The 27,623-nt window shown below is 40.0% G+C and overlaps 1 protein-coding gene across 1 annotated transcript in view; it reads left to right on the top strand.

Moving 5' to 3' along the window:
- The window catches only part of grin2ab (glutamate receptor, ionotropic, N-methyl D-aspartate 2A, b), a 128,775-nt gene that overhangs the window by 18,891 nt on the left and 82,261 nt on the right, over positions 1 to 27,623 (top strand). The window contains exons 3-4 of the mRNA XM_074629662.1: positions 9,795 to 10,019; positions 10,163 to 10,321. Coding sequence (XP_074485763.1) covers positions 9,795 to 10,019; positions 10,163 to 10,321 — 384 coding nt within the window. The remainder of the gene's footprint in view (positions 1 to 9,794; positions 10,020 to 10,162; positions 10,322 to 27,623) is intronic.

Genomic DNA, 27,623 nt, shown 5'->3' with positions numbered 1-27,623 from the left:
TGCTGAGTAAAGCAGCAAATAATGTAATGCATGACTGTGCTTTTGCTGCTGAGTAACTAGTGAAGTAATTACATCTTCAATGAGTAATGTGCAATGAGTAATTGATAACAGTTTTCAGGTAACTTGCCCAACGCTGGTAGTCAACATTATTTATTTTGTAGATATCTGTAATTTAATTATAGTAGTAAAAAAAAAAAACATTTCAGATATTTATCCACAATTAAATTTTTTCCTGTGCACAATTGTCATTTTAGATATCCACCATGTCATTCTTCCTGGGAAAAATTACATCACTTTTCATTCATGTGTATTGGGCTTTCAATTTCAGATATCCACAATAGAGTGGTGCAGGAATGAGTCCTAAAACCTGGCATTTTAGCACTTCCGGTCCCCTTCGTCTGGAAGTCAATGGGATTTTTTAAATGGGTTTTTAGTTAGATGCCTGAAATGAGGTCTGTGGTTAACACAAGCTGAAGAGATTTTAACATTTTGTTCTACGATATAAAATACGTCAATAAATACCCCACTCGTGAATTTTGAAGCCTTTATGTGTCTTAAAAAAGGCAGTTGCTAACAAGTGGATAAATGAGACTACTAAACGTCATCACGCCGACTCATCTTCCTTTACAGACTCGTTGTGTTTACTTGCGCTCATGCGACCGTGGTGTAGTTCGTCTATGGCCTAACGTTAGCTTTTTACTTCTGGCAACTGCATTTATGCCTCAAAAATCATAAAAGCTATGTTCATTTGTGGTGTTTATCTTACGAAACAAACATGTGTAAGTATCATAAATGTGTGTTTGCCACAGAACTTATTTTCTGCAATAATCCAAAACCCAATAGAAAACTCCCATTGGCTTTTTGTCGAGGGAACCCAGGGTGATACTTATTTCCTAATTGGCCTACAAAAATACGTCATCCCTGCAGCAAAGTTGCCTTTGTGCAGTCATGTATTTCCTTTAAACGTTTGATTTCGACTGTGTCTAATGACACTGTTGTAATCGCTTTGAATGTACATCTTCTTACCTTGATGAAGGTAAATGGTTGTGGTTTACCTGTTTCTTTACTCCAGACCACACCTGACATGCTTACTGCAGGCAGCGACCACTATTGCAGGCCCAAGACATTACTGACAGCTCTTCTCCGACTGTATCTGTGACACTGCACTATTTTTTCTGTTAGTAGACAAGATGTTAGTAAACTTTGATGAAATGATTCAAGACATTTGTTGCCATTTCAACTGATTTGCAAAAACTGCCAATTTAAAAAGATACACAGAAAGCAAGCAAAATGTTTCTTTTTTCCAAGGATTCCACACCTTTTAAAACATTTCCAATATGTGCTTGAAGACGTCACACCACCATCTGCAACGTGTTTTAATTTTTTTCCCCAACTGAGACACAACTTAGCACAGACTGCCTGGTAATGTGACAAGCTTGGCTAGCTTCTCACAGTACTATTGCAGCCAAATCAAACTAAGAAACAATAAAGGTGGGTGGCCCACTCTTCTTTTATCTTTTGCACACCATGTATCTTTCCAAACCAACATAAAAATGCACTGCTCTCCTCTAAAATGAGACATGAAGTCCACACTACGTTCCTTTCTTCCTCAAACCCTCCTTTATTCCTTTTCTCTCTCTCAACCCTAAACTCTGGCTCATTTATGGCTAATCTCTGAATGTACCTGAAAAACAAAACCATTTTTTAATCATGATTCAAATAATCATTTAAAACATTTAATCAACAAGAAAAAACAAAACAATATATGTATATCCCTTGCAGATCATACATTAGTATGAGCATCAAACACGCATTACACACTGCTACTTAGGACAACACTGCTAACTTTGCCAAAGATGCCAAGTTACATTGTCTAGCAAATACAAAACCGACAGCACTGGACAACACAGAATTCACTTAATGTGCATGTTATCTATCAAACAGGTGCACCGGCCTGGAAGCGCAGTTTGCCTGTCATCTGAGACATTGCTTGCGTGCAATCAGTGAAGTGTGCCTCTCTTATTCATGCAAATGCATTTAGCATTTAAAGGAAGATTGCACACATAACGTAGGGAGATTTGATAAAAGTGGTTGACTGCACCTTCTGGTACATTTATTAAAGCTCACCCAATATTCAAGGGTCAGTTTTACAAGGGATATTCTTTGCCTTTTCAACGCAGGTGCAGATTTGAAATGGTATTTAAAGGAAGGCTGTGTTGGGGGAGACGAAAATTACTAATCCTGCATTCTGCAGAAATCACCATGACAGCAGGAACATGTGTAGGAGAGCTACAGTGAATTATTCAGAAATGAGAGTGACGGCTTCTTAGAAAGAAAAGTAGCGCAGTAATAATAAAGAAACACAATATTGTACCAAAGAGGGCGGAGAGTTGTGGCTTTTTGGTAATTTAACCTGAATTTGAACTTGACATCCTCTTAACTAATGCATTACAGTGATTGCACACTTGACATGTAGTTACCCTGGCATGTATTTAATACATTTTTAAAGACATTTTAAATGTTTAAAGGTGCACTGTGTAATGCTTGGCCACATGCTCAAAACAACTAGGGGGCAGCATTTCACCTCTACTACTGGGTCCATACAATCTAAATGTACAGTCATCAGTAATATAAAACAAGGCCAACTACTAACTAACAGCAGGACTAAAATAAGCCAAATTTGACCAAAGGCAGAAACAACAAAGTGATTTTCATTTCTTCCTCCCCGCCAACACGAGACTACTTCGCTGTGAGGAGAGCATGCGGTGGTTATGGGAGACCTTCAGATAGCGATATTCCTCTGAGAATAACTAATAATAATTAAAGTTAAAGTTACATACTTATATATAAAATATAAAACTAAGCATTCGAGTAGTGATTTGGAGGTTGAATACTATAGCAGCGGTCAAAGCTTCGAAGCATTCGGACAGCCCTACCACCAATAAAAAGTTTAATCAGAGTCCGGGCGGTCCCCTGGGTCGTGTCTACAAGCTAACCCGAAATTGCAAAATCTGATCTGAAATCACACGACACGACCATTCCCCTGGGATCAGACCCCCCCAAGTCCTTTTCTCATTTTCCACTTTGGATTTATTCTAATAAACAAACTATCAAAACGTATCGACCCTATACCTTCAACGTGATTGACAAGCCCTCGGGCCAGCTCTACTTCTTTGTCCTCTCATGTTGGACTGAGGGCAGACTGGACGCTACAGGGACTCACTGTTGCCTCTCGGGTGGTATTACAAGACAGGACGGGCCGGGGCTAACTGTTTAGCATGCTCATTTCAGTAGATATCTCTGCAACACAATACATAAACGTCAACACTGTAACCTCTTCACATTCTGTTGATTTTGTTAGTTCATTCTTTGAATGTTTTAAACTAATTCTGGCCATGTCTTACACATTGCACCTTTAATGACTCCAACTGCATTGGTTTACAAACCTTAAGATAATTTTATAATAATAGGTGCCCAACTTATTTTCTCAGTTAGAGTTTAATCAGAGACTTAATAGATGGCTTGGAAACTTGACATTTAATTTAATGTGAATCCAGCATCACTACATTTTTGTTTAATATTCTAGGCTTGATTTCTTTCATGGTTTATTACTCCATCGTATCCCAATTTCACTGCTGAACTGCATCTTTGGAGATCTCGTTTATATGCAGAATGCACCTAAAAGACAGTCCCAGTTGCTGATAATTAGCTACTGCTTTATTAAATCAGACGCTAATTTAATGTAGATTGCGAGCGCAAATATGTACATAAATCTGGCCCTGACACTCAGTTTGGAACTGGGTATTATGGGGATTAACAAACCAAATTAAAAAAACAACAACATTTGATGATGCAGAGTAGAAAACTGTGATAGAAATTGGGGTGGCAAGACATTATTTTAGGGTGTCAGCTGCTATCATGTGCTACCTCAGTGGCTGTGTCACAGCACACAAAAGAAATAATCATATGACATACTATATTATTCAACCTTGAGACCGTAGTGAGCTTCCAGCCAACTGTTATCTCATATAATGCAGTAAGCATACGTTTGTAGGTTAAATGTTAATGTGAAGTTTGACGTTTTCCTTTGCTCAAGAAACTTGCAATAAAGCAAATGTTAATTGTAAAATAACTACATTTAGGAATGACAACTTCTATGTGCTTTCTGAGCAAAACGTTTTCGGGTTCAACAACACATTTCTCAGGTGCGACTGTAACGTCATTGTTGACCCGAGGATGATGACGCAAGAGATTGGCATCAAATACATGATCTGACTTTTTTACTGAGTTGTTATTGAATAGTTGATATAAAAATTGGGGTTGTCAATTGATTAAAATATCTAATTGCAAGTTAATCACACTTTTTTTTATCTGTTCAAAATATACCTTAAAGGGAGATTTATCAAGTATCAACCATGTCATACTAGCTTGTCGCAAAGGAGGTTAAATAATGCTCCAAACTTACGTTAAATTTTGGTGATGAAAAACTGGAATTGCCATTTTCAAAGGGGTCACTTGACCTCTGACCTCAAGATATGTGAATGAAATGTTTTGTGTTGTTAATTGATTTCCAATAATAATTATATACGTACATTTTTATAAAGCAAGCATATTTGCCCACTTTCATGTTGATAAGAGTATTAAATACTTGACAAATCGTCTTTTAATGTACATTTTGAACAGATAAAAAATGTGTGATTAATTGTGATTAACTATGAACAATTATGCAATTAATCACGATTAAATAATTTAATCGATTGACAAATTGACATTTAATACTCATCAACATGGGAGTCGGAAAACGTGCTTGCTTTATGCCAATATATGTATATATTTATTAAATATAAATCAAATATCACAAATTTGCGTTAATGCCTTATCGCGTTAACTTTGGCAGTTCTAATAAAAATACAAGATCACTTCAGCGGATCGCTCTCCAGAAGCTCACCACTCCAATATTGCATTCATTGCCGGCCAACCCTTTTGTTTTGTAGTTGTTGTTGTTAGTTTTTTTAATTTTTTTTTTAAATAATGGCCCCACCACCATCCAAAGATATAATTGTGTAATTCAATGTTCAGCTCTCACATTACACTGAACACTTGTCAATTCTATACAGAGATCATTAGTGGGGAAAATAGCAGATAATTAGTTGAAAAATGAAAATAAAAACGTTGCTGGGAAGAGGGGCGTCTGGAATACCCTGCTAAGCCTGCTGCCCCCGCAACCCGGCCGCGAATAAGCAGAAGAAAATGGATGGATGAAAATAAAATAATGAGATAAATTGCATATGAAACAACAGTACTAGACACAGCCGTATCAGATTGGTCACACGTGGTCGCCACAAAATAAGATACTTTCTTGAAACACCTCTTAAACACAAGAGGCTTCGTATTATTGATGTAAGAATTGTAGCCTTGAAGCAATACTCCACCCAAATAGATTTGTGAATACAACTTCATATAGTAGGTTGTGCTGCAGAAGTTTCAAAAGTTTCATTAAAATCCATTGAAACGGTTTATTGTTCATGAGGAAACATGTACAGCCCCATTTCAAGTCTACAAAGATTGCGTGTTTGCTATTCAAAACAGAATTTATGGAGTATCACTTTAAGATATTTTGTGGAAACAAGGCCCACATAACCGCGAGCCTAATTTGTGTTGTCATCTAGAGACACTATGTAGAGCTGCTTCATTGGCGATGAATGAAAGAATGAAATTGTGGACTGATAGATTTAAGCAATTACACCCACATGAGCTTCATTTAATAAGAGTTCGGGCTAACATTGTTGAACCAAAAAATGTGCTTACATCCGAGGAAAACCACTCTGCGATGTGTTACACTGTGCACAAAGACGTTCTCTGATTCATTGTCACTGAAGCAGCTTGAGGGCCTCTTAATGCCAGCTCCCATCTGAGCACAGGGTGTGTTGTTTCTAGCTTTGACAGAGGCATCATTTTCACAAATCTGGATTTAACTTTAGCCGCGAAAATAAAAACATTTTTAGACAAGACTAATTTGCTGCTTAGAGGCAAATTTGTACAATTTAGGAAACATGTTAAGACGAGCACAAACAAAAGCCCCCCACGCTTTCTTTATTGAAGTAAATCAGCTATTGAATTCTCTTCTACCATGAAAAGAGTGCATTCACTTTAGTGTTGGCCAGATACTAGAGAATTATGCCACTGAATGTTACATTATTAAGATCTTGTATTTTTCAGTTTAGTGGAAATATTAGCATAAATGCTAACACAGGGGGAAACGGTTACCCCTCATGACATCTCTTTTGGAAGCTTATCACAGGAGTCAGCGGATATATGAGCTTAAAGCAGCAGAGGGTAGAAATGGAGCAAATATGATTAAAAAAAAGTTATTTTTATAAAACGGTAACTATATCCTGATAGTAATACATGAGACAGGGAATCTGAAAAAAAATCATGTGCCTCTGTGTCCTCGGGTGTTCCTAATGGCATCTGCAAGATTTCACATACCGGAGGAAAACAACCAATCAGAGCTGATCTGGAGCATGCCGTCTCTGAGCAGCTGTCAATCACTCTCAAACTCTGATCAAACGGTCAAACTAGGCAGCGCTGATCAAATATAAATCAATATTGTGTTACTGTAATGCCTATTTCTCGCCTCAAATGTTTTCAGAAACATCTTGTAGTGTACTGTTTAGCCGTAAAATGAGAAAGTTCGTGACCCGACAGCCATGTTGAGATCAGTTGAAGAAAATACCAAGCACCGCCCACCAGCCGGAGCACAGCCAATAGGAACGCTCTCTCTGAAATGACCTGTGATTGGTCAAAGTCTCTCGTCACGGGCTAGATTTTCTAAAGCCTGAAAACAGAGCCATGAGGAGGTGCAGAGGTCTAGTTTTCTCTCAGAACACTTGAATTACAATATGCTGAAACGTTATTATGGGATTTTTGCCGAATGATCCCAAAAACATACTGCCTACTGCCACTTTAAGCACAAATCCTCCAAGACAGAGGGAACCTAAAGTTTCTGTCCATCTACCGTGTGTTGACCTTTTTGGAAGCTGTGGCAGAGCACACTCCGGCGCCTAGTAATGTTAGCTCTGATGCTAACTCCAGGGAAAGTTAGTGTAATCTTGTCCCGTTGGTTGGAGCTGACACTAATTTCCTGGGACAGGAGTGTAGCGGTGTGTGATTTAGAGGCGTATGCTAAGTGCTGCTGGAGCTGCAGGCTAGTCTGTGGGCATCAGGGCAGAGAGAGCAAGCTGGGGAAGTACTGGCTTGACTAACTGGCCTGATTAGACCGGGTGTGAGATGACATGGATCAGATACACACACTAACCCAGCCGGAAAGACAGATTGGCAGAATTATAGAAGTAGAGTTAAAAAAAGAAAAAAAAGAAGAGAAAATGACAAGATAAAGATGATTAGCGTACGTGGATGCAAAGTTAGGAAACGAGGAGACGGCAGGATGAAGAGATATAGAGGCAGTGGGTTCATTTTGTGGACGTGATGTTTGCTCCTGGGGTGTTTTTCAGCTCTGCTGGACTGTGGTGGTGTAAGAAATTGGCTGAGATGCAACGTAGCATTCACATCATGGTTTCATTAGCTCTCATTCAGCCCAAGGCATTTCACACTGCATTTCCTCTACTCATCTGCTTCTCTTAGATCTGCTCACATTACAGGAAAAAGGTAACACAGAGTAAGCTGAAGTGGGAACAAGGGCTCAAACTCCTCTCTATTAGACTGGAATTTGGTTAGGATATAGAGTTGAAAGAAATGTTATTTCTCATGAATGTTATTGATTGATGCAGACACTTGTGTGCCTTCAGCGATTTGGCACGTTTCCCCTCATACCCCCATGAATGGGGTAAATCAGATTGCATTTATTTCAGGGTTATTTTATCCATTAATAGCTGGCACTTTACTTTGAACACTGCCTACAGGCATAGATTATGTTCAAATAAAGGCAGACAGTGGAAGAGAGATTTAGGGCGTCTCGTGAAGCCAGATTAGCGCTTTAGCAAAATAAAGTTAGGTTTAACCCTGCTCTCCTAATGGCTGCACACTGTGAAACTGAATTAAGGGATTTCTGAATAGTGGAGGACAGAAAGAGGACAGTAAACTCCCAGCTCCAGTTTGTTCCTATCATGTAATCTTTGATTTTGCACTTGAGACTCGCACTAATAATTAGATTCAGGTCACATATCTGAGTCACACTGTTTTTATCAAAGATAAATACAAGCTACTATTTGAGAAACCCGGCGGGTCGTTTTACAGCACTAACTGCATTTTTGAAGACATGTTCAGAATACACAAGACTCTATATCCTCATGATCCGAAATATATTCTGTCCGCAACACGGCGAAGTCAATTTTTAACTCGTTTCACAAGGTGTGACTCAACTTCTTTCAAGCAAACAAAGATAGCAAGAAGTGGGAGTTCTTGCTTGTCTTGTAGGAACACAAGGAGAGTATGAACACGTTATCATCCACACGAGAATATGAAATGGGAGAAAATAACATGATTTTAGATAAATGAAAATGATAAGGAGTTTCAGTTTATGGAACAAATTTAATTTCATCTCGTTGCTTTTCTCATTGCTTAATACAATGCTCTCTTCCTATCATTATGCATGTACTGATAGGCAATATGTCATCCACCCCCCTGTGTAAACACACCTTGTGGGATTAGAAAGTCCTGAGAAAAGACAGTTACTGTATAAACACCTTGAAGGCTGATTATCCAGGATTAATAATTTTTTATAAAATTTAAGCAGCTCATGAAATAAGTAAATATCAGTGTTTACTTACCTTGACAGTTTGTAAACATACAAACACCTGACAACATGGCAAAAGGTTATTGATGGGAGTGTCTTGCTCAAGGACACTTTGACATGTGTACAGGAGGAACCGGGGACCGAACCACCATCCCTCCTCAGCCAAAGCCACCCAACATACCAACCCGATCTCTGGGAAGGCGAATAGATAGCACCACATTACAAGGACACTCCTCATGTCATGAGGATGCATTTTAGGTGTTTCACATGCCATTTATTACCACTCAACAAAACTACAGTTACATCCGCAGTTAGGTTCAGGCAACAAAACTACTTAGTTAGGTTTAGGAAAGACATCATGGTTGGGCTTAAAATAAGTAGGTAAACTAAGTAAAATAATTAAGTAAACTAAGTAAAATAATTACGTAAACTAAGTAAAATAATTAAATAAACTAAGAAAATAATTAAGTAAACTAAGTAAAATAATTACGTAAACTAAGTAAAATAATTACATAAACTAAGTAAAATAATTACGTAAACTCAGTAAATTAATTATGTAAACTCAGTAAAATAAGTATGTAAACTAAGTAAAATAATTAAGTAAACTAAGTAAAATAATTACGTAAACTAAGTAAAATAATTACGTAAACTAAGTAAAATAAGTAGGTAGACTGAAATAAGTATGTAAACTAAGTAAAATAATTACGTAAACTAAGTAAAATAAGTAGGTAAACTATAAAATAAGTAGGTAAACTATAAAATAAGTAAGTAAACTAAGTAAAATGATTATGTAAATTAAGTACAATACATACAGAAACAACGTAACATCACTACGGATAACACATCACAAATGTCACTAAAAAACACGTTACAAATGTCACTAACGTAACTTACAAAACAAAACACCAGTCTCGAACACCGGTCTCTTGGTTGAAAGTCCTGTGTTTGTTGGATCAATCCAATTCATGATTGACAAACTGTCACAGTTTCATCACAATACGGTTCATTGGGTTAATTTTTGGTGATTGTGTGTTTTTAGGGTATGATGGGTGTAGTGGGCTGGATGTTGCTCCTACTCTCCCAGATGATGGTGCCTGTGGCGTCCCAGAAGCCTCCAGGTCTCAACGTGGGTGTGATCATGGGCGAGACGCGCCACATTTCCGATCAGGACCTCCGCCCACCTCGCCGCCCTGACGATGCCCTTGACGTCTCCGTGGTCATACTGAGGATCAACCAGACAGACCCAAAGTCTGTGATTACACAGGTGAGAAAGGCTGTGTATATTCACCACACATACAGTATGCTGTCTATAACACACACACACACACACACACACACACACACACACACACACACACACACACAGAGTTCTGTTTGACACCTGTGTTTGTTTCCCTGCGCCCCAAGGTGTGTGAGCTTCTGTCACGCACTCGTCTCCATGGCCTTGTGTTTGCCGATGGCACCGATCAGGAGGCCATTGCCCAGATCCTTGACTTCCTCTCCGTTCAGACGCAGCTTCCAGTCCTGGGGGTCCACGGAGGCTCCTCTATGATTATGGCTGACAAGGTGAGTGAAAAGCACACACACACAAAATATACTCCTGCTTTTTTTGGATACACAGTGTTTGTGTTTTGGAGTTTAGGGAATTGTAATCCCTTCTCTCCGCCACCTAAATGTTGAAAGCTTTTCAACCTACACTTTCTTCAGATGTCCTGGCACGTTAGCAATTAGCTCAGACACTTATTTCATTGACAGACTTGGTGCTTAGAAAGTCCCTCCACTTGAAATGCAGCTCACAATTCAACTTAATCCACTACTACAGCATGAAAAATTACAAGCTCCATAAATCACACAATATATATATTTTATAAAGTGCCCATTTTAGAGATATTTGAATTCCTCAGCTGGCAGAAATCTGATGATGATGTAATGTAAAACCACAGCGTTTGATAAATGTTACATTTTGCTTCCTGTGAGTTACTTTAAGCTCTTTCAAATAGACGTCTAATGGATATTTTGAGGTTGTTTGAGTTAAGAACGGACGCGGTTCACTTGCGTCATATATAAACTGTCCAAGGATGTCGTTGTCAGCATGTTGTAGATTAGAAAATCACACACTAGGAGGTTTTGGAAGCTGGTTTGCGCTATCACTGCTGCTCTGTCGGATTATGTTTTTGTTTATATATAGAGTAGAAACACTGCCAACACAATGCATTGATGGCTGGTATCACCCCAAGCATTTTTATGTTAGTTAGCCTTTTAAAAGGTTACGCAGTCCACATTTAAAAGTACAGTATTCATAAGGTCAGTAGAAGTCTTTGCATAGAACATGCAGCATTCTCTGGTACATCATTTTTATTTCAACAGATGATCAAGCATTGTTTAAATATATTATAATGCATTTTCTGCTTGGTCTGAAACTGGGCTATGAAAAGCCCCCGAAAACAGAAGAAATCATGAATTGTATGTAGCTTGCTTACTGACAGACATACTGAAGAAGCTTTGATAAAAACACAACTGGTTCTTTAGCTTTTTAAATCTCTCTGGGCACAGCAGCCAAAACACAGGAACCAATAACTGCTGCAGTACGGCAGCCTTTTGAAGTAGTAGTTGATGGGGGATGCAGTGTGTGTGAGAGAGAGAAGACAAGAGGAGAGACAGAGGAAGGTAATAGAGGCAGTGAGAGTTGGTTTGAAGGTTACAGGGGGGAGTATCGGAGCGAGGTTGCAACATGAAGGTCACTGGCTTGAACCTCCCACCGAGAATATAATGGTAGGGAAAATAAATAAATTGTGTTTTTCCCGCCTTCAATCGCCGCCGTTGATGTGCCATTAAACGAGGTACTTAACCCCCGACTGCTCTAATTGAACTGCTCAGTGGCCAAAAGTACAAGAGTGCAGTCATTCTCAGCAGCTCACAGGTGTGAGCGTGAGTGTGTGTAACGCCGTAACTAACCAGCCCACCCGCAACTATTCCTGCAGGCCTGTCCTGTAAATAAAAAAAGTCTTCCTGCCTGGTTTAAATTAAGGGCGAAATCAGCCCACTGGCAGGCAAGTACAGAGGCTCGGTGAGTCAGCAAATCATTGAAAAAGCATTGTTGGTAGATTCGTGTTTTTTCTTAAGTTCTGAAGTGTGTGGTCGTTGTAATTCTCATTTATCTGCACCTGCCAGGAGGACAGAGTTTGAATATGTGGGGGAAAGGTGTGAGAGGATATTGATGATTTTCCTCCCCTGTATCCCCCTGGGTCTGTATTTGAATAATTCCTTGATTTTCCTTTTGCTCTTTCTGCAACTAAAGGTTATTTTCATTATCTGTTGATTATTTTTGGATTAATCAATTAATTGTTTAGTCTATAAAATGCTACAAAATGGTGGAAACTACTCATGGAAGATAGTATATGGGAATTAACTGCAGGAACACAATTACTTTTCTTGAAAATACACAGGCTGCATTATACATAGGACAGTCCCGAAAATTAGACTAAACACAAGTTTTGATTAGTTTTAGCTAGGGCTGTCAGTCGATTAAAATATTTAATCATAATTAATCGCACATTTTTTATCTGTTCAAAATGTACTTACAGGGAGATTTATCAAGTATATAATACACTTATCAACATGGGAGTGGGCAAATATTCTGCTTCATACAAATGTATGTATATATTTATTATTGGAAATCAATTAACAACACAAAACAACCACAAATATTGTCCAGAAACCCTCACAGGTACTGCATTTAGCATAAAAAATATGCTCAAATCATTACATGGCAAACTGAAGCCCATCAGGCAACAACAGCTGTCAGTGTGTCAGTGTGCTGACTTGACTATAACTTGCCCCAAACTGCATGTGATTATCATAAAGTGAGCATGTCTGTAAAGGGGAGACTCGTGGGTACCCATAGAACCCATTTTCATTCACATATCTTGAGGTCAGAGGTCAAGTGACCACTTTGAAAATGACCATGCTAGTTTTTCCCCACCAAAATTTAGCACAAGTTTGGAGCGTTATTTAACCTGCTTCGCAACACTAGTATGACATGGTACCCAATGAAAACCATGTCAACTAGAAAACCCAATGGATTCATTGGGTTTTCTTGTTTCATATGATACCAGTATCTTCACTCTAGCTTTAAAACTGAACCCGCTACAACCACCGGAAGATTGATTGCTTTAGTGCATTAAAGAAATAAGTGGCCTTAAAACAAATTAGCCTTAACGCGTTATTATCGCGTTAACTTTGACAGCCCTAGCTTTAATCTCATAAAACATTATATACTGATGGTTTTGAAACATTAGTTTGGTGTTGCCCACAGACGGACACTGTTATATCCGTATCCTACATGAATTATGGCTGTTGTAGGTCTTTTTACCCATGTACAGTAGTGCCGCAAATCGATAAACAACTACACATAGCGGCGATGCATAGATATGACGTTGTTGAATTAAAACATTTACGGAGGGAAATTAAACCATCCATCGCTGACATGGAGCCCGGTGTTCTGGGACCTGCTGAACATCCAGCCAACAAACAAAAACATTACTGCAGGTACCGGGAGGAGAGGGGAGAATTACTACTATTATTATTACTACTGTTTGTTGACACTGAATGTAATTTACTGGAGGCCACGTTCACTGTGGCCACGTGACCACAGCCAACCCCAACTCCCCTGTCCTGAATTTCACCCATTCTCATCTGTTCACCTTAATTATACACTTTTTATTGAGAGAAATGGTGGGCCTAAATTCTCCTCAATCTATTAAATGTAATAAAGAGATTCATATGTGTCCACACAATTTCCTAGATCCAAAAGTAACATCTTCAAAATGCTTTTTTTGTCCGATCAACACTACAAAAAAAACCAGAAAGATGTTAAATTCATAATAATATGAAACAGATGAAACAAGCGAATAATTGTCACATGTGAGAAGCTGCAACCAGCAGATGTTCTGACTTTTTTCTTTTCTTGATAAATGACAGAAAGAATTAACTGATAATTGATATAGTGGCTATTATTGTTCCGCTGATGGACTAATTGATTAATCAATAACTCGTCTCAGCAGCTGTCATGCTGCTGTGTGCTGTAGCATGTTCCCATCTTGCCTGGTGACAGAGCCAAACAAGACCATTATGGAGGTGATGAAGACTCTCAGTGAGGTTGACACATGTGCTTGACACTCACACTGTGAGGGTGATCTCATCACACTGACCCGGCTCTTGCACCGCTCTCAGCTATAGTAGCTCCTCTCTATGATTTCAGAATATGATACACGTGTAAACGGCAATGGTGTGAATAGTTTAGAATAAAAAGAACAATAAACATTTTGCTATGATAAAAATCTGGCTACATGTTATGCGTATTGGCGTATTGTTCGTCTGTTGCTTTCATACCTACTGTCGGTGGTGATCTGGAGGATCAAAAGAAATCCCAGTGGGCTGGTAACAATTCAGCCTGATTACTGTGGGCTAACAAACAACATTGTGCTTTCTGCAGCCTGAGCAGGCCGAGCCTCGCGCTCTCTGTCTCCACATACACACACATGCATTCTGTTAATGTCGCAATCAAGTCTATAGTATGGGAGTGAAAAATGAGCGGCTCATCTCTTGTTACCTTGGTTATCCTGGCTCAGTACAATAGTAGTCTACACATGATGTTTTAGATGGAGAGCAAAAAAAACAGAAAGAGGAAGACTGTGCCAAGAAAAATACAGAAAAAGAACTCCAGCAGGCAGGCAAGTGCTCTAAAATAATGGATATACGTTGGAGGCGGGCAGCGCAAGTGTGAAATACTTGGTGTTAAAGCAGCCTTAAGCTGCCAAGATGCAAACTTAACTGTCATGATTATGTCACATTTCATGTAAAGGCTTTCTCCAGGTGTCATTTATATCAGTAGCAGTCCGCAGAGCCATCAGACTCTATCACATAAACAGGAGCAGGCATTGCAGGCATCCCTAAAAACTGTGATAAACAAGATTGTGGAGAGCGGTAACTTACTGCAATGACTCCTCAGGTTTTTAAAAAAGGACAGTTTTCATTTGTCAAGATTCTGTTTACACACGGTGTGATTTCTGAGCTCAGTAATAATTTGTTTATCCCACAATATTTTCAGCTGCTTTTCAGTTGAGGATAAATATGTTCATTTCAAACGGGGTCAAACACGGGCTGCTGCTGTTTAGTTGTGTGTGGTTTGGTTTGCAATTACCAGGGCCGCACTTGGCTTTTGTTGTCGAGATTTTGCTTTGGGATCCACTTCTTAACTGCCTAATCACTTTGCCATCGTATTCACTTCGCCGATATCACTGGTTTTGTAATATTGCACAAACAATCTCTCTATATTTATAATGAATACACACCATGTAAGGAGAACCTTCAGGCCTGGGGGATACTTTAGCAGTTCCCTCCCAATACAAACCCTCCCCATCACCACCTTACGCGATCATTTACGTGCTGCAGGCTGAAATTAAGTCCCACTCATCCGCTGCCTGCTGTAGACCAAACTGCAGTTTACATGAAGTAGACTCCAGACCCCCATATAAACAGCTTTCACAGATGTTTAACATGAACAGTTTGGGGGGAAAACAAGCTTCTTTTGAGTGTGCAGATGTCCTCAGATTACTTCACAAGTACTCACACAAATATGCACATCCACATATAGTAATTGTGTTAGGAATAAAAGAAAGAATAAGTATAAATAATAGGGGTGGGAAAAAAATGTTTTCACCTATGTATTGCAATTTTTTTATGGTTTTAAATTAATCATTTAATGCCAACGTTATTGTATTGCGGTAACGTGCAGTCAAGCCAGCCGTCACTAGCATCTCCGTGGTCAAATCGGTCGACGCTACAACTGTAGAGAACCCATATACTGACATTTATGTTAAATGCATTCATACGGCCCCGATGGAGCTGACCATGGATGTATGAAAATAAGGTGTTAACAAAGGGAACTGTTTATACAAAATACATATATGGAAATAGAGTGACATTTTTGTAGCCAACCAGGAAGTTAGCATTGCTCTGGGTTCTCTGGATGGGATTTGATGACGTTTATTACTCTCATTTAGCCACTTGTTAGCAACCGCCTTTTTCAAGACACATAAAGGCTTCAAAATTCACGAGTGGGGTATTTATTGATGTATTTTATATCGTAGAACAAAACATTAAAACCTCTTCAGCTTGTGGTAACCAGAGACCATATTTCAGGCATCCTACTAAAAACCCATTAAAAAAAAACCTTTGACTTCCAGACGAGGGAACCGTAAGTGCTAAGATACGAACTAATTTCCAGGTTTTAGGACTCATTCCTGTAGCACTCTTTAGGATTGATTGGATTATATTCACCAGAAGTATAAAACATTACATGTCCCTTATAAATTAAAAAGAAAATACCACTAAATATCTTTATTCTTTGATTTTTGTCGCTGGAAAAAATGTAATAAATACTTCCTAACAATACTGAATATATTTGGCTTCAGGACATCTCTGACTACATACATGCTGAAAATCAAAAATGTTTACTCTATCTAATCTAAATATCTAATCAATTTAGATATTTTCCAAAGTAAAAGTCCCTAGAAGTTTATGATTCAACTTTTCCCCATTGTCTAGTGTTAAAAAAGCTAACAAAAATCTCAATAAATTGTAATATTGAATCGCAATACTTGTAGCATCGCAATACTTAAAAATCACAATACATATCGAATCGGCACCCAAGTATCGTGATAGTATCGAATCGGGAGATAGGTGTATCGTGTGTATAACCTACAGGCATAAGCGTGCTTTGTTTATTGTATGTGATTTCAAATGAAACATTGATCTACTAGCCAGGGATGAACCTCGCTGACACTAATATTGTTTCTGTATACACCGTACTGCTCCTTGTACCTCTGCCAGAATTGCCAATGTCCAAAATAAATTCCAGCCCAATTACACCAGCTCTAACAAATCAAAGAATCATCCATTTGTGTTGTGCCAAACCCATTTTTTCTTCTTAAATGAAAACAAAAGGATCGATGTCACAACAGGTCCAACCTCTCTCCCTCTCTTTCAATCTTCCCCAGTCTCTGCCTCCTCATCCTCCCCTATAATGCATGTCAGCGTGGAGCAGGAATATTCTCGGGGAAGTTGGTTGGTGTGCTGTGAGAGGGGGGACACGTTTAGGGAACAGAGCACTGACGTGGAGAGAGGGCATGTGTAAGCCCAGGAGAGGAACAGGATTAGTTTGGAATGTTGTACTTCCATTACCGAGGGGCCGCTCGGGGAAATAAGAAATGTTGTTGGCTTTACCTCATCTTCCCCCCCCGCCCCCCCCCCCCCCCCGTACGCGTTCACTCGTTCCTCGCCAACCTTGTTCATCTCGTCTTCTGACTTCCTGCTTCTTGATGTGTAGGGGATTGAGGGTGGGGGTTGGGGGTCACGGTGTGTAGCGTAAGAACACGAGAATGCTGAAATGGAAGGTTGTGAATTAAACATGTGTGTTCTTTCTGCTTTGCTCTGCTACTGTGGTGGGATGCTCCGCTTGGTGTCTGTGTATTTGCATGTGTGTGACTGTGTGTGTCCCGGCCTGGGATGTCCCATATCAGTAGGGGCCATTTGCCCAGGTTCTCTGCTGAGTCGCTTTAATATTTAACACCTGCTCCCCTCACCTGCTGTCACTTGCAGGAGATCCAGCTGCTGTGTCATTCACTCACTAAGTCACCTCTAATTCTGTCTCCTCCAGCCCTGCGTCTCTGTCCTGTTTCCACCGTTCTCTCTCACATCTCCATCTCCACTGTCACCCCGTCCTTCTCTCCTGTCTCTTCCTTTTGTCTCTCAGTCTTCTCGTGTCTTCTCCCTCTCTCTCTCACCCACGCTTGTTATTCTCCAGTGGCTCGGGGTTGTGAGAGGAAAAGCCAGATATGTTCGAAGGCTTTGGGAAATCTTGCTAGCCTTGAACCCCTGTGACGCAAGATTAGATGATGGGTTTGTGTGTCTGTGTGAGACGGAAAGAAAGAGAAAGAGAGGGAGGGAGTGGAAGAGCAAGTAGCTGGGTTAATATGGTTACTATGGTGACTAAACCAGACTACAGCATTTAGTTCTGTTGTGCCTGCTGCTCAGGTTCTCTGGCTGCGTTTACACCCCGGGTATTCATGCCCAGTTCCTTATAGCTTAGCTGGGCACCGCACTCAACACAACTGGCTGTCGACAGCCAGTTGTGTTATCATGTCTTTGTCACTGCTCAAGCAACTCCAAGTACCTCCGCACTAAGATGGTTCATTTGGAAGTGCTGTTTATTTTGTCAACTATTTTATTGTTTAGTCTTAGTCCTGCATCAAATGTCCCTGTTTTATCATATTTAGTCACATCCTGTTTTTTTTTAGTCAAGTTTTAGTTGACTAAAAGTCTGAGCCTTTTAATATTATGTTAAGGCCTTTACACACCGGGGGTGTGATGAATAAACAACACAAAAACACTTGCCTGCTAATATTATACGTCAAGGGCTTTTATTGTGAAAGGGAAGAGCAGAAGGAGTGGATCTGGTATGCACTGTCTTTGTCAAAGTTAAAAGGATTAACAAAGTTTGCCGTCTTGGTTCGGACTACGGAGCCTACGTGTTGTTGTTTCATAAATATAGGCGCAACTCAACCGGTTCCGCACAACGTGATTGGTTGATGCCTTCATTCACGGTGCGAAAGCTCAGAGAAATCAACCTCAATCTGAAAAAAAGTGTTATTTTTCACCACGTATTAATCATCTTTTGTGTCAAGTATTCATGACAAAAACAACAGTTCAAAAAAATATTTTGATGTGCAAATTAATTGCACAAAAAAAAAATAAAAATATATATATATGTGTGTTTTTAAATATAGTCGGCTTGGTATGAACTTACTCTCCAGCTGGTTGTTGGAGCACCGAGGTTGAGTGGGGCAAAAAAGGCAGAAAATACAGTTTATAACTGACCCATATTGTGGGTCATATGGCGGTTACCTTCGAAACAGCCTGCATTATACTGTGTACATGAATATCACATAGACTTGGTGAACAGACATTGATTTAACCTAAATGCACAATGAAATCTCCATCTGTAGTGGAAGCAAACATCTGCCAAGTTAGCTCTCAGCTAACAAGTACAGTACATCAAAGGGCATCATTTATGTAATATTATCCATCGTACCAAAAGAAAAATAGAATAAAATCTAATAAAAAAGATAAATACATATTTAGACACTGCCAGTGAATCACTATGTAGCATTTTACTGTTTGAAACATCAACATTATTGAATAAATCAATTTAAATGTATTTGCTGACGCAGTATTTGCTATTGTTTGTGGTTTTCAGAAAGTAAACTTGAACCCCAATGCAATCATGATGGAAAGATCTTTAGTTAAAAATATCTCATGTGTGCGTTCAGATGAGTTGCATCAATAAATACAAAAGTATTTAAAAATCGACCGTAAAGGAATCTTAAAACATCTGATTTTGATCCCATTTATGTTCATATTTTACAATCTTTTCCACATGTGAGCAAAATAATTAGGTCAATTTTACCAGGCATTGTAAAAGAAGCCTAAGTGGGTGTCACTCAAACAGAAACTCTGAAAACAAGTTTTAATTTGTGGTTCCACACAAATTTGTGAATTAGGAACATCTTGAAACAAAAAACACAAGAAAAAGAAAAAAACAGAAGCCGATCTACGCCTTTGCCTGTGTTAAGAATATTTATACTTTTGGTTTTGACTTTGGCTGTAACACTTTGCACCGTGTGGATGTTACCATTCAGAAGGAAAACCTACCTGTAGCATCACTTCACATCGTGTTGTCTTGTCTTGTCTTTAAAGGGCAATTTAAATATTCGCTGTAGTTTTGGCTGTGAGACAGTCACTCCTCGTCATCCCTTTTTAACTCTAAGTGTTTTTCATCTTTGGAAGGTGTTCACTCTGCTTTTGGCTTGGAGACAGTCACTTCACCTTTCAGCACACCTTCCTTCCTTTTTCCTTTTTCTTCAATTTTCTGTTTTTGAAATTTGCATTTCTGTAGGTTGTCCTCTTGTCTTTCTCATTAACCATGCCTACTAACACGGCTCATTACAACCAACACAGCTGTTTTATATGTTCTTTACCTTTCTGATGCTAAATAACATGTATACTTGACAGCAAAAAACATTTAGCTTGCATTGGTTATGGTCATTGTCAAGCTGTTATCATTGCCAATATAAACTCTTAACCACCTGAGAGAGGATTGACAAAACCAAACAGATTTATTAAAGGCGTTAAATGTGAGATTGGGAGCATTTCTATTGCCTCCGCAGGGCTCTCAACATGGCGACGGCTGAGCCGGTGGCTCTAAGCTAACACAGTGTTAACCTGAAGGGGAATCGGAGGGTGGGGGTTATGCTTCTGCGATGACGACGTTGGTCAGGACAGTGTTATCCGCTGTAACTGCCATATGAGAGCAGTGTAGAGCGGCAGCTATGAGCTAGCCAGTGGGGCACGCTCACATGCACTGAAAGGCATGCGTGGCCGGCCCGGCGATTTTTACAAAGCACGGAGAAGCTCAGATTTCAACACACACAGAGGGAGAGTGACTTCATTATCTGCTCAGGTAGACATTACTCCACTATATCTTTACATAGCAAATAGATGTTTGCTGCTATATTAATGCTCTGGATATCGTATAGAGAACCTTTAAAGTTCAAATATGAGATTTTTGTTTCTCAAAATATTTGAACACACTGAAATAAAACACGTTCGTGTCCATGCTTTGACGAGATTACTGCTCTAAAAATATGGAGAGTATCCAGAATTTTTAGTGTATGATTGGCTGATTCAATCATATTTCACTGGACCGGACCTTCTGTGAGCTACTAAATGCCAAGAAAAAATACAAATTCAACAGCAGTAAGATAAACAAAAAAACACAAAAAATAATACTGTTAATACATTTATGGTCTCTAGGTTGGCGTTGTGGTTTCATGGCTCTCTGCAGAGCCCTGGCAAAGTGCACTTTACTCATATCTTTTAATTTGCTGCAATCGTCCCTGCTGCTATCTCTGAAGTGGTTTTCATTGTCATAGTACCACAGCTATTACTGAAATGTTGATGATAACAAGGGAAAAAATCTTTGAAAAAGAAGTAGAGACCTGCACAGGCCTACAGTGGGAGGTCTCGTTTTTCTTCTTCCTGGGAAAATCGTATGTAGACAGAATGTACTATATCTTAATGTTACTGAATGGATCTCGGAAGATGATAGAACAGCAATGCTTTCGACTTAAAAAAAAAAAAAGCTGCTCCAGGCAAAATTCACACCACTCTGCACACACCCTGTAGCACATTATTGCTTTAAGGGAAAATAATTTGCATCTAATAATGTGGACATCCAGTCTGAAGGGTCAATGCAATCCATTATAGAGTTGTTACCACTGTGGTGCTTTTTATAGCAGCAGAGCAATCACAGTTTACTCACACAAAGAGCCTGACCCTCAGTGCCTATGTAGCAGGATTTATTGGATGTAAAATTATCAAGAGCAGGCCAATTTGGAGAATGATTGTATTAACCTGACTGTCCACCTAGAGAGCACGTGTTTCTGCTTGCCTGGCACATATGCAAACACAATTGGTTATGCATGCTTTGCAACCATACTCTATGGAGCAACCAAACAATGGCGCTATTTGTGCATTGGGGGCTATTGTGTGTCATCTATTTCTAGCAATCACAACAACATTACATTACCAATTACAATGTAGATTATGCTACTAAAACATGCACAGCGTTACAGCACTGTGTGGTCGACTGCTTTAAGGCACGGCTACACCAGTATTTTAATATGTTGATATTCAAAAAGTCCCACATTTTAACTTATAATGTGTTGCACCGTCTACTTTTATTTAATCTTCTCTGTCGGAGTAAAAACTGAAGTGGAATGGTTTAAATTCTTTATTTGTCATATGCACAACAATTACAATGGAGCAGTCGTTGGCAGTGAAATTCTTGTTCTCAGGCTCCCTCCAACAATGCTACTAGTTAAAATATAGGAATAAAATAGAATGTATATATAACATAGAATAGAATACAAAATAGAAAATATATATGTAGACTATGATATGTGCAGGTATAAAAAAAAAAATCTTTGGCACAAACGTCCACTTTGACTCAAGGATGAAGTGAATAAAATTGGTGGTACGTCACAAAAATCGGTTTTGGCCATAACTTAAGAATTCTTATGCTAATTATGACAATTTCACACAAATGTCTAACAGGAAAAAATTATGAAGTGACGACATTTTGGACAGACATGGATGTAAACTGCAACTTGACTGGTTGGTGGAAGCATACAACCGCGTAATTCTAGTAATTGGCTGTTTTAAGCCACCCTTTGTAACATGAAAACACTATAAACCATAAACAAAAACAGCCCTGGTAAAACTCTCAGCATCATAGTGAGTTGGTTTCTGTTGACGTCGGCCAGGCAACTGGAGCAAAAATACCGTCAGTCACAGCTGATATCCGACAGCTCTGTCTTCATGGTCCTGGCTAGCGGTGCTGCCGCCCAATCACTACAGCCTAAGCCTCTGCTTTATTCCTTCAGTGGCGATGCTGGCTCTCACTAGTCAGCTTTGACACTGACAACCAGTGGCGTTCATGGGGGCAGGAATGGGTTGGCCTTTTTCCTCTTGGGTGCAAATTGCCCTTTTCAACTGGCAATCAAAACTTTTCAGGCCCTGCCCTGGCCCTTTCATAGGGCATGACCTTCTCCGGCTCAGCTCAGTTAGAGTTAGGGCTTTTATTTATTTTTTGCTCATTCCCCTGAAAACTGCCTGCGCAAAACACTGCTGACAACATGTCATCAAATGGGAAATAATCCACAGAGTCATCTGTGTGCATATAGTGGGAAGCCATTTTGGGTGTCTGAAATGCCGATGTCGACTCGAGTGCCCTTAGTTCATCAGAGTTTCAGGGAGGGAAACGAATGTTATCTCAAAAAAAAACTCCCCCCGCAGTTCTTTCACCATCCACTGAAGTCAAACTGTCACTCGATTTGAACTACTCTGCTGCATCTGGCCACAGTGATAACAAGCAAAAGATGTGTTGCCTCCTCATATATACTTCAGCTGAAAATCAACAGAGAGTGCAGAGAACCTGTTTCTGTTACATTTACTGTCACTATAAAGCAGAACACAGCTTCATTACAGGTATGCTAAGTGTTGTGACTTTTCTATTATTTAATTTGAACCTGCGCATCACTGTTGAATTATTCCAGTGTTAAATAAATCAGAGACGGACCAAAGTCAAAGAACGGAGCAGAAAGGGCAATACTGAATATTGCTTTTGGATTATCAGTGCAGTGACACTTGTGGGAGGAACGAGAGGGTTATTGATTTCGTTGATATATACCCATCCTGACAGTTAATAGCCTTGACTGGAAGTGTCTGATACTGTAAGAGATGTCCAGATTCAATATGAGATAGAGGAGATACTCAGATTCATGATGAGATGCCCTGATTAACTTGCAGATTGATCTGAGTCGCCTTGATGTATCAAACACCAAATTAAATTAAACTTCACTGAAGTTAAATTCAGTTCACACATCAGGAGAGTTAATATCACTTGAAACTAGAGGTCGAAAGATAGTGGATTTTTAAAGGCCGATATAATAAGGATAGTTTGGAACAGGAAATAGCCGGATAATTGGCTGATATCTTCTTTACTGCTGCAGCAGCCTCGTCGGCTATTTTAGCATACGCCTTTTTTAATAAATCTGTTTTTTGTCACTACGAATGTAATCATTCGTAAGAGAATATCCTGAAGTGTGATTTGGTGGATTACATCATTGGAATATGTTCTATTTATTTACAATGAGCGATGTGCTGTTCTGTGGCTTATGACTGGCCAGGATTAATTCTGTTGCCGTTCCTGCCCATCTTACAAACCATTAATCTTCGTGCATATTCCAGGGGTAAGGAGGATCCTTAAGTGTGCCATTAAGACCCTGTCTACACGTATACAGATATTTTTAAAAATGCATATTTCCCTCTGTTTTGGCCTTTCGTCCACACGCAAACTGAATTTTGGCTAAAAAAATTGATATCTTTGCCCTCTAAGATGCAGATTTTTAAAAACTCCGGTTACTTTGTATCTGTGTGGACATGTAAAACGGAGCGTTTGGGTAACGATGACGTCCTTTCTCCATTTCCTTTACGTAACTGGATTATTTGGAAGAAAGCATGCTAAATCAAGCAAGTTAAGTAACAGTGAATGATTTATTTTCCCCCCTCTCTGCCTGTCTTGTCCACGTGAAACGGTGGTGTACGTCCCCACGTGACTGGTGGCAGCTGTGCAGCCATCAGTATCGATAACGATAGTTTGTAAAGCGTCCGGCGTCAATTAATCGGTCTACCTCCAAACCACGTCCAACTTTATTTCATGACTTATTATTCCATCATGTTTTAGCCAGGCATATTGATTGTAAGGTAAAGCAACACATTTCTCTGGAAAACATTCCCGACAGTGTAATGGCACTTGTGCAACTGTCTGTTTATGTGTCTCTGCGTTCTGTTTATCTGTCTGTGTTGGCAGCGAGTCTCACTTATTGTTGTTTGCTTGTTGGAAACGGCTGCTGGAGATGTCAATCTCTCCTCAGCAGAGCTGCTGCAGCTGTTTGGCACACATCGCGGCCAGCGTTGGTGCGTCCCGTTGTCTCTCTGCGCTGTGTGACGGAGCAGCAGGATGTCGCTATCAGCCAACAGGTCCCTCTGTCTCGCACACAATGAGAAAATTACCTTAGCTGGACCTGCTGTCTCTGCACCTGTGTGTTTGTGTGTGTGTGTGTGTGTGCGCAGGACCGTTCACGAATCACTCGGATCTGCCGGCAGTCATCTTTACTCAACCTCAAACACACCAACCGAGGTCCCACGCAACCCAGCCTTCTATATTATTATATCTTTCTTCATTTTTCTATCCCGCCACTGTCATCTGTCACACACTCTCCTTCACACACACTTTACTCTCCCCCCTGCATGCATCACTCTCTCGTATATCCTTTTATTTTTCAGTCATCCTCGATGTCTTTTACTCGCTCCCTTTCTTCTCGTCACCTCTTGCCAACCTATCCCCTTTCCTTCTCTCTTGTCAACCCCCCCCTTTTCTCCTCCTTCTCTCACGCCCCAGTTGGGGAGTACAATTGGATGGCAATGGCAGAGCTGTAGTGTGTGTGTGTGTGTGTGTGTGTTTTGTCTGTGTGATGTCACACTACAGCAGCTCTATAGTAGCTCTCTCTTTTTTAATCCCCGTGCTCACAGACCACACTGCTATTTTAAGATTCTATAAACCTTTTCAAAGAAGCTTCAAGGGGAAAGCTTCAACATGTACTGTGTACTATGAGTGTGTGTTCGGGAAGAAAGCATGTGTGTGTGTGAGCGAGATATGTTTGCATGTGTGTGTCAGACCAGCTGATAACACTTAGCAGTTATATGGTTCATGTTAGAATTATTCTTAATCACAAAGACATGAATTTAAAGCCTATTTTGATGTAGAAGATTTGTATAGCTGGTAAACAAAATTCCCCTCTGACTTCACTGGGTTGAATTTAAATCTATTTGGGGATTTGCTCTGTATAATATTTATTTTTTTCAGAGACTATTTCAAGTTCTCACCTGCCTTTCTGCGGGGTAACATAAATTTTAGAGTCTCAAGGAAAAAAGTCAAGTTGAATATTATTATAGAAGCACAGCTGATGGCATGCTAATAAAACAAGGCAGGATCTCCAGACAATAAACAGACAATAAACCTGGCGGTAAACCTGACACAAAGTTTATTGCACACTCATTATTGCCAATGCAATATAATATCTCCAGTCCTGACCTGTCTGATCTCTCATCTCTCATCATATGTAAATCTGTTACTGGCACCGAGGAGCTGCGCTGTATTCTGTCTATGCAGCAGCACTCGGTTTGCCATTTCTGAGTCGATTGCCCCTTTTAAACTATTAACACACGAGCAGAGGAGCCGGCCCTGGCTCGGCGCCTGCACCTGGACTCCTCGGAGGGAAAGGTGTGAAAAAGGACGAATTTTCACTTATTTAATGGACTGCTGGAAAACATCAGGAGACGGTCAAGGTCGTGACAGAAATCTACTTTTCTGACCTCACATCCAAGTAAAAACCCAAAAGCTTCAACAAGTCCTCAGGCCTCAAAATGCATTGTTGGATGATGTCCTGCCTCTCTGCTTAGTTAAGGTTAGGGATGATAGCAAATTAATTAATCTTAAAGACAGCATTAATTGAGTCCACCTGTGGGCTGCAGAGCAAGCTGTAAACACAGCACTGGCATATGATCACCTAATAAAGTTGTTAAAGCAAATGTGTCAGCAAACAGTTGCCTATTTACACATCCAGCAGGCACATAACTACATTAGCATTCATGTTTATGGGAAACCAACAAGTATCATTCCAATATTTACTCTCCTTTTATCTCTGTTTTGATCTTCCCTGCCAACTCTCAAGGGAAACATCTGCCTCTTTAGCTTGCCAGATCTTCCACTATGCTCAGGAGCTATAGGTGCTTTATCTCTGTGAGTTTATCAGAACGAGTTTGCTGAAATGAGGATGATGAGAGCGGTGAGAGTGAACCAAAACAATGAGCTAAAAGACGCTAAAACATTCCCTAGAGCTGAGGGTTAGTGCAGAGTCGGGGATAGTTCTCTGTGGGTTTGTCACTAGTCCTTTCACTCATTGTTATTAGAAAAAATTGATCTGTGCAGCTTTAAGGTATAGTTAAAGTTAGGTAACTAAGCCACTTGGATAAGAAGGTTGTCATAAAAGGGGAGTATGTAGGGACAACAGCGTCCGCTTGGGAGTAACGTTAGAACCGTGGCTTAAAGAGGGAACTATGGAGGAAAACACAGGTAACATTGGGATAATCATGTTTCTAGTGATTGTTTTGGTAACATATAACCTCATCTGCAATCCTCATCTGCAACCGCTTATCCCGTTAGGGGTCGCGGGGGGGCTGGAGCCGATCCCAGCCGACATTGGGCGAAGGCGGGGTACACCCTGGACAGGTCGCCAGTCCATCACAGGGCTGACACATAGAGACAGACAACCATTCACACTCACATTCACACCTACGGGCAATTTAGAGTCCACAATTAACCTAACCTGCATGTCTTTGGACTGTGGGAGGAAACCGGAGTACCCGGAGAAAACCCACGCTAACACGGGGAGAACATGCAAACTCCACACAGAAGGGTCCCAAGCCGGATTCGAACCTGCAACCCTCTAGCTGTGAGGCGCCAGTGCTAACCACTGCACCACCGTGCAACATATAACGTTAAAGAAAAAAAGTTTTACTTTGTGACGGTGGTTCATATTATGCTAATGTAGCTACCGGCAACAAACGCTATAACGTGGGCTTCAGAATAAAGTGGTGCTTTGGGTGGTTATTTTCTTAGCGACCCTGTCTTTGAACGGTCTGAATGAGACAGCAGAGGAGGAGAGACAGGTGATCAGAGGGGAGAGGACAGGAGATGGGGAGACTCTGTGCCCACCGGAGTCTTTCTCTTTAGTGCCGCTACCCAGCGCTGCAGTACTGTTATTCGTTTCAGTGTCAGTTTATGAAATGGACTGTTTTGACCTTGGTTTTAACATTGTAAAACTCATCTTTACACCCAGGAGCAATAGAGGAGTGTGCCCTCTTTTGTTTTTCTTCTGTCCTGTGCCTCCTCAGTCTCCGTCTGTCACGGTCTCTATCGTTGTATCTGTGTAACTCAGCCGAGCCGACCAACCTCGTGAGGTCACAGGCTAGAGAACTGCAAGGTTAAAACAGAGCTTCTTTTTTCTTTTAATTTCTTACATTTGTCATGTTTGTTATATAATTGTTGATTCAACAATAGAAT

This window comes from Sebastes fasciatus, chromosome 3 (genome assembly GCF_043250625.1).
Source record: "Sebastes fasciatus isolate fSebFas1 chromosome 3, fSebFas1.pri, whole genome shotgun sequence".
Taxonomy (NCBI): domain Eukaryota; kingdom Metazoa; phylum Chordata; class Actinopteri; order Perciformes; family Sebastidae; genus Sebastes; species Sebastes fasciatus.
Note: the sequence above shows the minus strand (reverse complement) of the source record. Positions and strands in the feature narration are given on the sequence as shown.